This window comes from Dreissena polymorpha, chromosome 6 (assembly GCF_020536995.1).
Source record: "Dreissena polymorpha isolate Duluth1 chromosome 6, UMN_Dpol_1.0, whole genome shotgun sequence".
NCBI classification, from domain to species: domain Eukaryota; kingdom Metazoa; phylum Mollusca; class Bivalvia; order Myida; family Dreissenidae; genus Dreissena; species Dreissena polymorpha.
Window position 1 is genome coordinate 10994195 of NC_068360.1, and position 16745 is coordinate 11010939.

Consider the following 16745-nt stretch of genomic DNA (forward strand, 5'->3'; position numbering starts at 1 on the left):
AACCAAACACTTTGCGAGTCAAATGTTCGTTTAACCACTCCGTGCGCACTCTGAAGTCGATATCAACATATCTGCAATCCCGAATGTGTCATCATAAACACATTTGTAGTTTGTCGAGTAATTTCGAAATACACGTTATGGTACGTTAACCGTTTGAAGGTGCACTCATCTTCTCGTTTTACATGTAACTTTTTAAAGGGTTAAACTTCATGAATATGGTCCGTGTTTTGGCTGTCATATTGGTTCACTGAATTCATTGCACAACGAACTTTCTATATAAGATAGTACATATATTTTAACGATAAATTAATATGAACTTCGTTATGTCGATATTGCTAAATTCGAAGTTGACATTTGTTCCCTACTTTATCCCATATTCTCTTATAAGAAATAAATACAGTAATCACGAGGTTTTAACTCGTTTTGATTACGGAAGTTTTGCTGATCATAAAGGAGCTATCTGTCCCATCACGTGTTTTTAAAATGTAGCTATCTCACGGTGTATACTCATATCGGCTGAATATTTTGCCGATCACTCACTGAATAAAATTAACAAAATTCGATATGCCCTTGCAAGCTTCGAAAAATTCACACTCGATCACGAGGAAGTACCGTGTGTCGGTTTGCTCGAGGAGCTCACCCAGGATGAAGTGAAAAAGATTATCAATAATCTGCAAACAAAATTATGCGATCTATAGATGCATTGCCAACAAAAGTACTAAACTCATTTATAAACGAGTTACTACCGTCGTGACAAAATTGGTTAATCTCTCTCTGAGTAGAGTTTTTCCATCAAAATTTAAGCAGGCAATAGTTAGACCACTTATGAAGAAAATTGGACTAGATCTGAGTTATGCCAACTATAGACCAGTGAGCAACTTATCATTTCTATCGAAAGTGATCGAAAATGCTGCTCTGTTTAGACTCAACATACATATAAATGAAAACAATCTCCTTCCAAAAAATCTGTCAGCCTACAGACAATTCCATTCTTGTGAATCTGCTTTACTTAGACTGGTCAATGATATACGCGAAGGTAAGGAGGAACAAGAGGTTACAGTACTTATCACCATTGATCTGAGTACTGCCTTCGATACAGTCGATCATGACATTCTACTAGACGTTTTGCAAAAACATACGGTGTATGTGGTACGGCACTAAACTGGATAGACTCTTATCTTCGTCCACGAAGCTGTCGTATAAGAGTTAATTCAGCTTTATCGTCAGCACATTCTTTGGAGTGTAGTGTCCCCAAGTGTAGTTGTCTTGGTCCATGGCTCTACCTGACGTACGCTGGAACACTGTTTGATGTCGTTCCTACATCCATCACAGTCTACGGTTTTGCAGAAGACCACATCGCAAAGAAGCGATTCAAACCTACATCTTTTTCTGTTTAAAGATCTGCCATTCATGAATTTGAACGTTGCGCACTCGTTTTTAACAACTGGGTGAACGAGAATAAACTGAAAGTGAACGCATCAAAAACTGAATTCATCATGTTCGGTAGTAGACCCCAATTAAATAAATGTCAATCTAAAGAAATAGATATTGCTGGTAACACTGTTAAAGCAGCAAATGCATTCTGTATTTGGTTACATATTTAGACGAAACACTGAATTTTAAAGAACACATCAAAATTAAGTGCCGTATAGCCATGTACAACTGCCATGTAATAAAACACATAAGAAAATACTTAACAAAAAAAGCAATACTCGTTTTGTTTTTGGTAATATCACATCTGGATTTTTGTAATCTCATCTTGTATGGAACAGCTCAAGGCGAAATAAAAAAAATGCAACGTATCCAAAACATGTGTGCCAAATTAGTACTCGGTCGACAGAAATATGACAGTTCAAAAGATGCTTTGCATGAACTACACTGGCTACCAATACAGGCAAGGATTACATTCAAATTACTGACCTTCATGTATAATTGTTCTGTTTGTCACGCGCCAAAATACCTTACAGAACTTTTAACAGAAAAACTACCAGCATGTAACCTACGGACTCGTATGACGGAATGTGTGATGGTAAACGCACAAAGAGAAAAACTTTCATGGACAGGAGTTTCGGAGTTGTTGGTCCTAAAGTGTGGAATGACCTACCATCAAGCATCCGGACTTGTGTCTTAATAGACAATTTCAAAAGGAATTTGAAAACATTTTACTTAAGATACTTTTACAACCTATTTTAATTTGAATACAGTACCTGTGATTTTAAAAATAATCGAGACTCAACGTTATTTATTTATTATAATTTATGATAATTTACGAGTGCGACGGTTGTCCTGACGGGGTTTGATTTCTCCAGTCTTCGACTCACATGATGGTAGTAAAAGCAATGTGTTTTAGTCAGCTTATCCCCTCTTGATGTGTCTTATAGTCACAATGTGATTTTAACCTTCAAGTTGTGTCTTGTAGTCACACTTGGTCAGTCTATTTGTGACGTGTGGTCACAATAGTTCAAATAAGGTAAAAACCCAAAAGAAGCGTCCGTAAGGGTGACAGGTGACCGGTAACTGCTGACTCCGACAGCCAGAGTGCTGACATATCCTTACACGTATCCTTTCAGTTAATGAAAAACAGTGTCTTTATGTTCCCCAAATAATTTGCTCATTTCATTAGAATTATTTCTTAACCCTAGTTATATCAATTTATTACATAATATTTTACTTGTGATGTGTTTCGATATTGTAGCCGGCATTGTTTTATTGCTTAAGTTTCTTACAGCATTTTTATTTATATCACACAATTTTTTATTATTAATCCTTTATTTTATGCATCTTAATAGTATCAATCACTATTATCTTTTATCAATTTTATGTACATACATATGTGTTGTACAATGCCATTAAATATAATTATATAAATAGGCGTTTCATCAAATTAGCAAGTTTCAAGTTTCAGTTTCATCGGTCCCCCTCTCGGATGAAACGCTATAAAAAAAAACATGATTCTGTGATGGAGAGTTGTCACCAAAAGAGTGCTTTTGACCTTGATGGAAACGAAGTACGTCAAAAGTAAGTATTGCACGGAACATTACAATAAATTGACTCATGTTTGTATGTACTTCGTTTTAATGTTCCGTTAACTGGAGTTTAGATATAAGTCACACCGTTTTACGTTGCACTGTTGACTATTGCATTGTAGTGTTGTTAATGTGACTTTCCATTCGCAACAATATACTTGGGCCTAAAATGTATATCAGAGGCTAATCGGTGATAACTAAAGAATATTTATCCCCCATAATTATAAATAGAACGTATGTAAAATATTCTGAAAATTGTCATTTTTTGGTTTGCATGAAGAACAGGTATCCCTCTTTTTGATGCAATTTCAGCGCACAGGCAACCTCTCGGATTCGATTCACTAACAGCAGTTCGTTTATTCACGTGAACTGGAATATTTATCAGCTAAATTACACAATGTGCAAATTATTTTATAGTTTTTAATAGGGATGGGACCGAATATCCAAATATTCGAATATTCAAAAATCGTTCGAATATTCGATTCCAAATTCATATTCGAATATTCTTTTTTTATGCATAGATACTTCCAAAAAAGTTATAAGTGCATGTACAAAGTCGCAGTTTTGGTTTCCATTATAAGTCATTGCTTTGAAAACAGCTTCCAATAATGAACGAGATGATAATTGGCCGACGGGATGGTATAAGGAGAGGGACCAATCGTCGATTTACTATCAATTCATAGTTATGCAATATGTTCAAACTATTTGCTGAAAATCAGTCGAAAATGATAGTTAATTTATGTAAAACATTTACGTATATTGATAAACATTAAAAATGTGTTTTGACAGGTTTTTTAACCTCAGTGGTCAATTGTATAAACAGTGGTTAATATTAATTTCAGTAACTTGATTAACGCAGTTATTTACATGGGTATGCTACCGCAAGATAATTGTATTTGTATAAACGATGGTTTCTTCATTGAAACCTTACCATTGAAATTTGTTAACTTACCACAGTAAAATTACCAACAATGCAACCCTGAAAATGACGTCGTTTTCGCGAAATTTGTCAGACGAACATTGTTCAATATGGCCTCTGACTCTGTCACAAGAGAAATAAGCGAAAACGGGTTAAACCCTTTAGTGACCGAGAAGTGGACATTTTTAAGAACTTAATGAAAGAAAATCTTCATAAACTCAAAGCTAGCGGCCACTCGTTACCGTAAAAAAGTAATTGACACCATGCTTGTTGTGGTCAGAATTTTGGTGCAAGACATTATTTAAAGCCCCATTAAGACTCAAAATTAACGAATTTTTCGTAAAATAAAGTTAACCAAACAGAATCATTGTTCCGTTAAGCAATAGCCAAAATGTGAACGCTGTATGTGGTCTGGTAACATAGATTTAACAATATACATTATTAACAGACCACATCTAGCGTTGACATTATGGCTATTATATACGGAACACTGATTGTGTATGGGATAACTTTATTTTACGAAATAATTAACGAAATATTCGTTGATTTTGAGTGTTAATGGGGCGTTAAAGGGATCTGTCTGATTAATATGTTTACGCATTGGATCGGAAAAACTCATTAATTTATCGGGATGATATGACTATTGTGGTCAGACTACATTAGCGACACGGTAATTCACATGGACCGAAGTATGGTGCAACGAAGCAATACAACGAAACGAACACATAATTGTTAAAATATGTTGTCACAAGATTTATTATCGAATCCCGGGTGAATACAGTTTCCTGCTTTTGTACATAATTTCACGAAATTTATGATCGAATCCCGGCTGTATAAATTTTGAATCAATAAAAGTGTGCGTTTTGCAGCACTGGGTTTTGCAGGATATAATCTATATTTGAAATATGAAATGAGAAAAATAGACATAAAATAATTCTTTGGACGAAATCACTTGCATTGAGTATCAAAGTTATTGAAGTTTGTTTTTAAATAGCTAATATGTATTTAATGTTCATGCCATTAAGCATTAAATATTGGGGACTTAAATTGATAAATTCATTCGTTTCAAGTTACCGAATTAATATACCGTACGAAACGTTACTAAAATTATGTTTTAGTTAAGCTTTATTTAATTTAATTCTTACATAGTTGATAAGTCTACTTATTGCTTTGTTGATTTAGTTTACTGTACCTTATACATAGTGAAGAGTACAGAAAACAGAACATTGTTTAAGCTTTGAAATGCTGATTTTTTTTCGCGATTGGTTAACCTTAAATCTTAAATGCAGTTCAACAGAGCTTTCTACGCCTAACATACCGGTGATATTGCACTCGAGAAGTAGAAGTTGGTTGTCAATAGGGGGCAATACAGGAATTAGCGAATGTAACTTTAAGCCAGACAGAGATTGAAAAGCGAATTTTATTGTGAATTTATAGAACGTTTTAACGAATATTTGGACAAATTGTCTCATATCGGGTTGCCGAAACAATCGCCAAACTGGCGGGACTGTCCCGTCGAGATCTTGCATGTATGTTTTAATTCCGATATCCATATATCAAATCAATGATCATCTAATCAGAATTTAGTTTCTTAAATCTAAACCATTTAAATCGTTCTTAAATGGTTCTTTATTCCAGAAAAAAATAGCGAAACCAAAAGCATAATATTATCGATGGAAAGTAGTCCAGATCGGTAAAAAAAGAGCAAAATAATCAATGATCTTTAAAAACAAATATTACTCTATCCTGTTTTTCGAAGCTGCACATAAGATACGATTTATAGTGGCATTTGTGGCAATCAGGAATAGAAATTTGCTCCGTACGGTTATAAATTCGGACATTTTAATATAAGGTTTAAACATCGAATATTCGAATATATTCGAATAATGACAAACGAATATTTGAATATCGTTTCCAGTATTCGTTCCCACCCCTAATATTGAATGAAAACATTTTATGAATTCTGATAAATAATCGTTTTTTAATTTGTTTGTTAGGCCCTTTTTATGTTTAAATTTGGACATCTGAATCGTGCTTATTCTATAAATCAATCGGTTGGACAGGGTTTCCATAAAGATTCGTTGATATCAACCTTGGTTACTCGTAAGAATAACGGGAAAGATGTATGCATATTTGTCTCCAAATGCTTCGTTCTGAGCATAACCATTGAAGAGTGACCACCGCATGTCAAATGAAATGTGTTAAGCAAATGATTAAATTGGATACGTCAAACCAATAAACAAAAACAAATGATATGTTCAACGTTTATTTTTTACAATATGTACATTTTCATTCATGTTTCGGGATCCCATATGTTTTAAAGTAAAAGTGCTTCATTATTATGTCATTTTGTACAAAAGTAGTGCATAGGATAAATCCATTGCCGAAGACAATTTCGTTGTTCATTGATATAATAAATACATTTTAATGCAAACGAATTTACAGCATTAGTCACGCAAACTATAACAAGTAAAAAGTCATAACGCATTCGTTTGAAGCTTTTAAAGCGTTTCGCATAATTATTCATCTTGAAAATAGTATACCATGAACTTCATCGTTTTTAACATAAATGTGGATCATCACTTGCATCGTATTTTTTTTAGTCATATGTGCGCCTAAGTTAAAAATGGATATACTAAGCAACAATGAGATCATAATAGGAGTAAGACCTTTGAATTATGTCCATTATAATGATGTAGATAACTTTGCAATAAACGAATCCCTTGACAAATAGCAATACTTTATTAAAAAATGTGTTCTAACAGTTTGTCAGTTTTTTTAAATGTCCACAGTAGCAGTTTAAGCATACAATATAAAATGTATGCATAGAAAACAAAACCAAATAAAAAGTTTATAATCAAATAATGATTAATCGAATTATTAATCGAACAAACATTTGAAGCTATCATAATAACGAATAAACATTATAAATGATGAAAAATGTGTTTGTTAAATAAATGCACATACACATATTTGATTTAATTAAATACCAAATTAATATATTAATTACAAAACAACATTATTTGTATCTAAACTTAAGAAATAATATAGCGAAATAGCTACATACAGTATGTACTATTCTCGAGACTCGTACATCCATACCGTAACTATCAGGAATAAAAACAAACACTGTATGGTTTATGTTCATGCCTGAACAAGCAAACACCGCATCATGTTCGTCAATAATTATATCCTAACCGGAACTAGCAGACGGTGCATGACTTCTGACAGGAGCGCAGCATGTAGCCGCTGTTGCGTTGACACTGGCCGCCACGTGCCCACACTCCGAACAACTGGTGCTTATCCTTGCACTCTGGACATGGAAATTATTGTATAAAAATTGTTGCAATTAGGTTATGGTTAATATTTCGTTCTACATATTTCTATTTTACATTTGTTTCAGGGGTTATTATGAACAAAAAAGAGCGTTATCACCCTGTGTGAAAAATAATACAGTAAAAAAGAAAACAGGCATTTGAAATTAAATTTCATACTGCGTCTCATTATCAATCAGGTGAAATAAATCCTCTAGAAGCAACTGCTAGACGCTTTGCTGTTAACCTACCGTTGGTCTCGACGGTGCAAGCATTACATGACTTCTTGCAGATCCTCAGTGCCGTGTTGGGGTTGTCCTCACAGAAACCATGGCGCGCCCATGCAGCACAGTGCTTCTCCTGGTCCGCGCACCCACCAGTGTTGCCTAGATAACCGATATACAGTGGATAAATAAACATAACTGAATAGTGTTTTCCCAGGAGGGCAAAGGGGCATGGCGCATTACTTTCAAAAAGGGCATTTAAGCGCGCAGTTTAGGCAAAAAAGGGCAAAAACGTTCCCTGAATACCTGAATTACGGGGAAACATGTAATCGCATCAGAAGCAGTTGTGGAAAAAATAACATATAAACAAGCAAATTTAATGGTAATAGATGTATTTAACTTACTATGATTTATATTAATATATTTACCTTGCAATGTACATTTAAGTTCCATGCTGTTTCAATAAACTATACAGCACGACAAACATAATAAAGCAATATATGCATATGAATCTGATTATACACAGATCCACTAACATATAAATGAAACCATGTTTGTCTTATCCCATTTTCTAACAATAATCTTGACAGATGTTTAAAATAACATTGCGAGTAAATTGATCGCTAACAATATGCAAACACTCGTTTCCGTGACAGACATCCACCGAGTAGATTACAAATAAATAAATAATGTTGTTGCTATCTAAAACATGTTTATGCATCGTTGATTATCACAGACATTTCATTAATTCCTTCTTAATGTATAATCTCCATCGTTAATTCGATCGTTAACGACGTTATATGCCATTTTTGCCGAGTCACAATTTAATTCTGTATAGTCCGCCATGTTGATAAAATGTCAAATGATGTAAGCGACAGGTGCGCATGGCAACGATAAATCGTATACGCGATTCGCATTTTGTTAAATTAGTATACGTCTTAGTAATTATTTCAATAATAAGATCTAATTATCTTAAAGACGAAAACGATAAAGAATAAATTTGTTGTGATTTTAAATGTAATTATGCGTACAAATATGTGTTTTGATAAAACTGAATAATGCATGCAATGCACAATTGACCAGTCGCCAAATTATCGATCGCTCCGCCCACATAGTCACGTGGTCTAGTGATTAGAAAACTCCGACAAGCAGATCGCAATTATAGCGCATTACGTGAGTGAAATACTATACTTGTAACGATTAAAGCCGCTCACTAAACTAAACTGCTTTGTACAATTTTAATACAATCATAAATGCTTTAGAGAGAAATGGCGTAATCAAAACAAATGAGTTAACTATCAGAAACGTTTCTTATACATATTATAGGAAGTTGATGAAAAATCAGTGGTAAAAATGAGCATTTATTTCATATTAATTTTGAACTTGTATTAAAACCGTCTGGCAGTGAATCCGGTTGCTATTCATTTATAATTTTGAAAATATTTTTATTAAATGCAAATGACATATCCATATCATGATGGGTTTTTTGTTTATTAAAATTGTTTAGATCTTTGTTTTATTGTGTTATTTTTAAAAAGACACCGATTTTTTAAATTTAGATATAAATTAAAATTTGATTGTAACCATAATATAATACAGGCCTTATTTCGTGGTTTCATTAACAGATCTTATATGCATTTTATTTCATTTATGTTTAATGGGAACCTGCTACATTTCACTATCGAAAAATGAAATTTTGGTATTACGGTGCTGTTCACGAACATTCGAATTGAATAAATTTAGCAAATTATGCATTTGTTTATTTATAGAAAGATGGCCCTTATATGTTAATTGCAGTTTTCACATTTCTCCCCGTATCAATATATGTTGTTGTTTTAGAAATGTTGTTGTTGTTGTTGTTGTTGTATTATAAGCCTTACATTTTACACTTGAAGTCGCTTTAGGCTAGCTAAGCCGCGTTGAAATCACCTTTTTGTTGTTTTAACCTAAGTTAAAACAATATTTAAGTTAACAGTTTATAATGATTTCCATTGTTTATGATCCACAGAACATAAATATATTATTGCAAATCATTTAAATAATTAAATATTTCTTTTCTTGTGTACAGTACCTAACAATGCCTTAATGTTCATTCATTCTGAGATCCACGCAACATACTGTCATTTATTAATCATCGACAATTACGCTGAGATTAATAAACACGTGTGGCAATTATTATGTTGCCCAAATTGCTTAATAATATTGTGCATCAAACGGTATAACACGTTTTATAGAACACAAAACTGGTGTGGTTACACTATTTATTGTGTTTGTTTTCTCATTACTCGTTCATATGTTCAAGAAATAACGAAAAAAAATAACCTTTTATAAAGTATGTATAGCACCTACAATTTTGAATAATGATCGAACAGTAATGATCATGCATTTGATATAAAATCTGTGTAAACTCTTAAAAATTACGTCCATTCCATATGTACGATACGCTTTGTTTGTCGGACAAAATGGCGGCCAGATAAGCGTTGCTGAGGGGTGTGTGAAAAATCGATATCTGATTGGCTGATCGAAGAATGTGGGTGGAGCGATCAATACTTTGGCGACTGGTCAATTGCCACGAGAATAACATCGAGTTTTTCATCAAAAGTCCCCGAAGTAATGATTTTATCGTGGAGGAGTACACATTGCCGACCGGAAAGTGCGCTTGGTATAACATAACCTCCGGCAATATCGATTGATACTGACAAGGGGTTATTCACGCATGACTAATTCACAGCTTTGGAGCAGTCAGTAAGACCTACCTATAAATCGAGCACTGTAATAGATTAAATCTGCTCAATTAATATAGTCGATTAGACGTTGACATCTCTCGAGTAAATCAAGCACAGTCACAGAAATCAAGGAAGCTGATTTTGCGGACCAAGTTAGGTCGTAAGGCAATAAAGATGTTATCGATAAGGGCGCGTGGCGAAATTTGCCTTTAAAAAGGGCAGAATGGCGATCCGGGAGGGCGGCGTGGCTTTTCGGCACGCTAAAATGGCCTGAGAAAAACATTACTGAATGTTCAACCACAACTCGAAAGGCTAAACATTTCAATCGCAAGTTTGTTTATTATAAAGACACTAAGTACTAACATTGTTTTAACTGAACATTGAAACATTTTCTTACTCAGAAATAACGTCGGTGAAAAAGAGTTGAGACATTATACATTTCACACGTTATTATATGAATTGAATATTTTTTTATCACGAGAGTAATATTGAAGTGTCAATGGGCTATTGGTACATTAACACTGAAGGAGTTTAATGATAACACAACACATACCCATCTAGTACAAGTGATCATGTTTTACACTTGACTAATGAACGATTGTACACGAAAACTGTTTTTATACCATAATTTACTAAACGAGTTCAGCATTGTTTATCATGCGATCTTTTGTCAAGCTTTCAAAACACATCACCTTAACGAATTACTTTAGGTTTTGTATTTACTAAAATCATGAGCAGCAGATTTAAATTTTGACATTAAAACTATTAAACGTATATAGGAACTAAAGCCGAAAATAATAACAGTGTATGTGAATCTAAAATCATGATGCTATACAGTAATATATGCCATATTTGCTTTTGAATGTACGCAAATGGTATAGCAGAATTATATATCTTGCACTGTGGTTATTGTATTAACTTAGGCATTTTCGAACCTTTTTTGTATCTGAATACTGATGATATTTGCGGAAACTTGATAAAAAATAGCGTTTTGTGTTGAGTAAACTGTTGTTGTAAAAAAGGAATTTAGTGTTTAATGACTAAACAAAGCTTATAATTATAACACAAGTGGAATACTTAGAAATAATATCTGTTTACCTCGGAAAATGGTTGCTACTTATTTAGATATTCGGACCTTTTTAAGAATACAGTACAATTATTAAATACAGTAACATAAATGTAAAGGTATGTATACATTAATGTGTTGTAAAATATCTAGATATATGGTTAAAATTGTCGCAATAATAAAGTTATTTCATTCATTTTCCAATTCGAACTATATATAACCTATACATTATATATCTTTGATTATTCCTTTATTGAAAGTCGTTAGGCATTCTTCATGATATTGGTATTAATAGTATTTACCTAACATACTTAGCTTCTTCATTACATACATACAAATCATTTTAGGTATTCAGTAAATGTTATTCCTTCATTATAATTTGCAACTCAACGCAACTTTTTGTATCAAAATAGTGTGTAATAGTGTGTGGTCTTCTCGGTGTATTGGTATTGTTTATTTCAATCAAATTGCATATAATTGTTTCATGAAAGTCATGTATTTTACATATGACTTTATGACTTTATTGAATCGGTGTTCATTTTAAAGAGTATAGGCTTCTTAAAAATCTGATTCAAGAAAACAACTGCTCCAACTGGTTAATATAACAAATTAAGTAATTGTTTATTCAGCACAAACGTAAAACTCATAGCAATGAGTTCATGTAAGATATGCTTTGAAAACAATGTTGACTTTAAAAGATATTCAAATGTTGGAAGAAATATTGCTTGATTTCGGTTACCATTCCATAAATGTAAGATGTCTATTATTCCCGGAATAAGTTGTTGTTTTTTATTCGACGCCATTTTTTCATTCGAATCAAAAATGCGTTCAATCGACCAGAATTCCTTCCAAGGAAGGTAAATGAGGCTTTTTAGATTGGCTTAAATTTTATGCCGTTAATTATACATTCGTTTTCGCGTTTTGACTTTTCAAGTAGTATGCCTTCAGTTTTGTGTTTAGTTAACCGGCTATTAACCCGAATTAATCGATTTTCTTGACAATTGGTTACTCTATTGTGATCATCAGCAAGTTTCAATCCGATCTATTAAGTTTCATTTTATTGTTATACATTCATATTGATTGCAAGAACGACGATGCGTTACTTATAAAATATTTAAAATATTTAAAAAAAGCTGAAATAGGATATATTTGTCGTATTCCTCTACTTTTTTTTAGATATTTAAAAGCCTTCATTTATTTTTTGCATATGGGCATTAGTCAATGTTAAATGATTTTATAGTATTTATAAGTCGTTATGGAAACCGAATTTTATTAAGAAGTTAAACATCATGTTCTATTTATCAAAATCTTTCATAAAATCAAGAAATACGAGTGCGTCATCTACTTTTAGCAGCTCTGAATAAACGATTTTATCCTGTATTTGTCAAATATTGCAACCAATAAATAACTTTTTAGTAAATTCAAGCTAGTCAAGGCCGACGATGTTTGGTTAAACAATTTCTAAACGTTTAGCTTAAACTTTTGCTTAAATTGTGTAATCTTTATTTTAAATGATATTGGTGTCCAGTTTTCTATATTTTCCTAACACGTGTTTATAGGGCAATCCAAAAATATATTGTTTAGGGGGAATGCGTTGATTCTCAATTAAAAAACCTTTAGAAAAAAATAGCACTAAAATAATAATATATCCCTTAGCTTTTTTGTTTATAGAATTCGACAGTTAACCCGTCAAGCTCAGAACATTTTTTTTTGTATTTCGTTGATGCGTATACATTCGACAGTAATTGTATTGAAACATGCACTTCGCATGAATATGCATCTTTTTGAAATGTCATATGCTATAAATGTAAACCTCTATAAAGAAGCTAATTAAATAAAATATGATACCAAGTTTTGTTTTATATCTTGCCAATAAAAACCCGACACTGGCAATTATACATACATATTAAAGTACCAGTGTGCGTGCTAAATATGTTAGTGTTTGATGTGGAAATGGGTTAAATATACGAAATAATGTTCCCTAATGTTGCAATAGTATTATGCAACATGTTCACTAACAAACCCAAGTGATCTCTACAATCACCACATAAAAGAAACGCAATCCCACACGTGACTCGGTTATGATAACTTTCAGAACGCATTACAACTCGTCCGATTTATCGCCTTATTTAAGGTACATAGTTGTTGATCATATATTCGACTTTACTTCCCCCCCCCCAAACAAAAATAAAAATAAAAAATAAATAGAACTACCTGAATCATATACATTTGTAATCATATTTACCACGTGACATTCGTTTGAACAGCATTTTAAAGTGCGTCATAGTAATCGCATCATTTATAGAAAGGTAAACAAAAAGGCGAAACATACCTCCGTTGTCCGTTTTATCAGGCTTTGATGTTGTTGTCGTCTTCTCTTGAGACTTGCAGGAGCCACACGCGGCCGCACAGTGGACTTTCATCCATTCGTTTAAGTCACAGTGACCATACTTCGCCCACGTATCACACTCCTTGTCGCTACGATGATCGTTTTTGCAAGCACCTTATAACAAATGAATATACACATGTATATGAACCGCATGCGGACACTTGTTTTGCAATATGCACGGGACATACATGTGTGTTGATTGTTACTAGATGAGAATGCCGTTTAAAATGTCATGAAACATACACGTGTATAACTACTTATAAATTATCCTGCGGTATTCATACGCGATTCCCGAATTGTATTTGGATTATTTATTATGTCATATAATTTAACGCCTAAATGCAAATTTCGTAAACATCATATGTGGAAATTTGTGAAATATTACCTATGTATTTAACAATGAAAGCTTATAATCAATTTATATTGTCCATCCCATTTACACTTTCTACATGTCCTACATCGTTTGGGGGTCAGTGACTTTTAAACTAGGAACAAACAAAGCTATCGTTAACGTTTATTATGCAAGCTTTTTTCTCAATAACGTACCTGGCGTTGTGATGCGCGGTTGTGTTGTTGTCTGCTCATTTTGTCTATCGGTAGTCGAGCCGTCTGGTGTGCATTTCGTGCAAGCCTTTTGGCAGTTCCGGTGCATCCAGACGCTGTTCTTCATGCACTCTTGGTCTCGCGCCCAGCCCGTGCATTGAACGTCGTCCCACGTGTTCTTGCACTCTGATAAAAACACATCATGATCAATAACATTACAGGTATTGTGTAAGAATGTCGTCATTGTTACAAATGTCTTCATGATGGTTTTTTTCTCTTTTCTTTTCGTATGCCTAGCTTCTTGATAGAATGTTTGCGTTCAACTTTTCCCGTGTGCTTGGAATATTAGTTGTGTGATATGTATAAGAAGTTTGGTTATTGATGAATTGACGGGCTCTAGTTTCTTGGGGACAGAATGAAAATATATATTAACGTCATTCTTAAATTACCTATGCGATATACCAAAGAGGTTACATACACGTGACTTATCGTTGGCTGGTACGATAACACATTCAAGTATAGTATGGTATATGTTTACACTTAGTAATGCTTAATTGAAAATAATTGCCGATTGATTTTTTTCCCAAATTTTCTGACTTTGCTGACTATAGATGACATTTTAATAGCTGAATGTGATTGTAATTGTTTGATTTTATGAAAACAATTATGTCTCTACAGAGCCAGTGGTACACCGTACATATTCATTGCAAAATCCACAGAGCATAAACTGTAATTGGTTAACCGTCAATGACGCGTAACTGACGAAATAGTACATGTTTAAAACATCTTAAAACGAAACATTATGTCAGTAAAACTAAAAGGCATAAAAAAGTGATGAATTTGCTTTCGGTATAACGCAGTGAAATAAAGTATAAGGAAGTGAAAAACTGAACCCCAGCACGCGTGCAAATATTCATGTTCTCATTTTACAGCAAAAAACATGTTTTGCGTAATGCCCCGAAAGCGAGCAAGTATGATTATTCTCTATATATCATCAATCCGCAGAATTTTATGAAAATAGATGTTCTTTCAGAATAAATATAAATTAAAAAAAAACACTATGTCGTGGTTCTTTTAAAATATAACCACAAACAAACTAAGACATACAATACCTTGTGCTCCCCCACCGCCGTCATCTCCCTCGCACTTCTTACAGCACTTCCGGCAGTTAGGGATCATCCAATCAGGGTTCAGCGAGCACTCGTCGGTGCGCGCCCACTTGTCGCACTCAAGAGTGTTGTGGATGTTTTCGCATTCGCCGTCTATCAACACATTTTTTAACGTAAAATATTGAGAGAAAAACGTGTGTTTATTACAAATCAAACTATACCCAGTGATGGACAGTGATTTCTTGTAAGGGTTATAAAACGAAAAGAGTTCAATTCTAAAGTTGTGCATATGTTTTTTAAGCAATTGTTTCGATGTTAGCTTACTGCAAAAAATCTGTGCCTGTATCATTTACGTATAATCATTTATTTATATTCTAGTACATATCATATGTTTTTCGATACACTGTAACGTTTAACTTACTATGCTTCGTTCAATTTGACACAATACATTTATATTAAAAAAAAAAAAATTCTTAAAACGACTTGCAAATATAAATTATGACTAAATTAAGGGGCGTTATGGATATAAACTAACGCTCTTTAACCTACTGTAATCAGGTTCGGGTGTGGTTGTGGTGACGACGACGCTTTTACCGCACATGTGACAAGACTTCCGGCAGTTCTCGGGCATCCAGACTCGGTTTATCTGGCACTCCCCTTCCGCCGCCCATTTCTCGCACTCCCCGCCTTTGTGTGCTTGTTTGAGCAGTTCACTGCAATAAATAAAGACTCAATCATAAAGGGTTCACTTAAGGTGCCGACAAGTCATTTGTCCATTATTCTAACACGGCACGTGCAAAATTTCATATAAAAAAGAAGAAAATCGTCTGGGTTATTCTGCAATAATTATGGGCGGAGCTTATACACTGAAAGCTCGCGCTGTAACTAAACGTAACGTGCCGATACATTTTCCACCAGCATAATAATCCGGTATTTTATAACTGAAAGTCGGATTTAATCGACAGAACAGCCGAAATTTATTTTTATGGGCGGAGCTTCACATAAAATAGTACACAAGAAAAATAAGATACATTGTATAAATCTTTAGTAAAAACCGTGTTAGAATCGAAATAATAAGTGTACGTTATAGTTTATTGTCGAATAACCCACGGCCGGAAGTTTATTCGGCAACAAACTATAACGTACACGAATTACTTCTTAAGTAACACACGCCGCCGAATCACATTTAAAGGTAGCAATGATATGCGAATACCAATTACGGAACGATAATATGATTGGTCAGATATTTGGTCGTTCGGTCCACTAAAACTCAATCGAAAGGCGTGTTTTTTTTTCTTTTTTCAGTATTCAAGTCACTTCTTTCAAATTCCTATCCAAAAGGTTCTCTAGATTTTCAAATTCGTCCAGGATTAATTAATGTTTTTTTTAAATATCAAATTAATATCAAATATATTTTTTGAAAACTTTC

The 16745-nt window shown here is 33.5% G+C and overlaps 1 protein-coding gene across 1 annotated transcript in view; it reads right to left on the reverse strand.

Moving 5' to 3' along the window:
• Positions 1-7082: 7082 nt before the first annotated feature.
• Positions 7083-16745, reverse strand: part of LOC127834238 (zinc metalloproteinase nas-14-like) — a 34660-nt gene continuing 24997 nt past the window's right edge. The window contains exons 7-12 of the mRNA XM_052359919.1: positions 15866-16029; positions 15320-15469; positions 14211-14393; positions 13608-13778; positions 7511-7645; positions 7083-7258 (exon numbers count right to left, since the gene is read on the reverse strand). Of these exons, the coding sequence (XP_052215879.1) occupies positions 7149-7258; positions 7511-7645; positions 13608-13778; positions 14211-14393; positions 15320-15469; positions 15866-16029 (913 nt within the window). The 3' untranslated portion in view covers positions 7083-7148. The remainder of the gene's footprint in view (positions 7259-7510; positions 7646-13607; positions 13779-14210; positions 14394-15319; positions 15470-15865; positions 16030-16745) is intronic.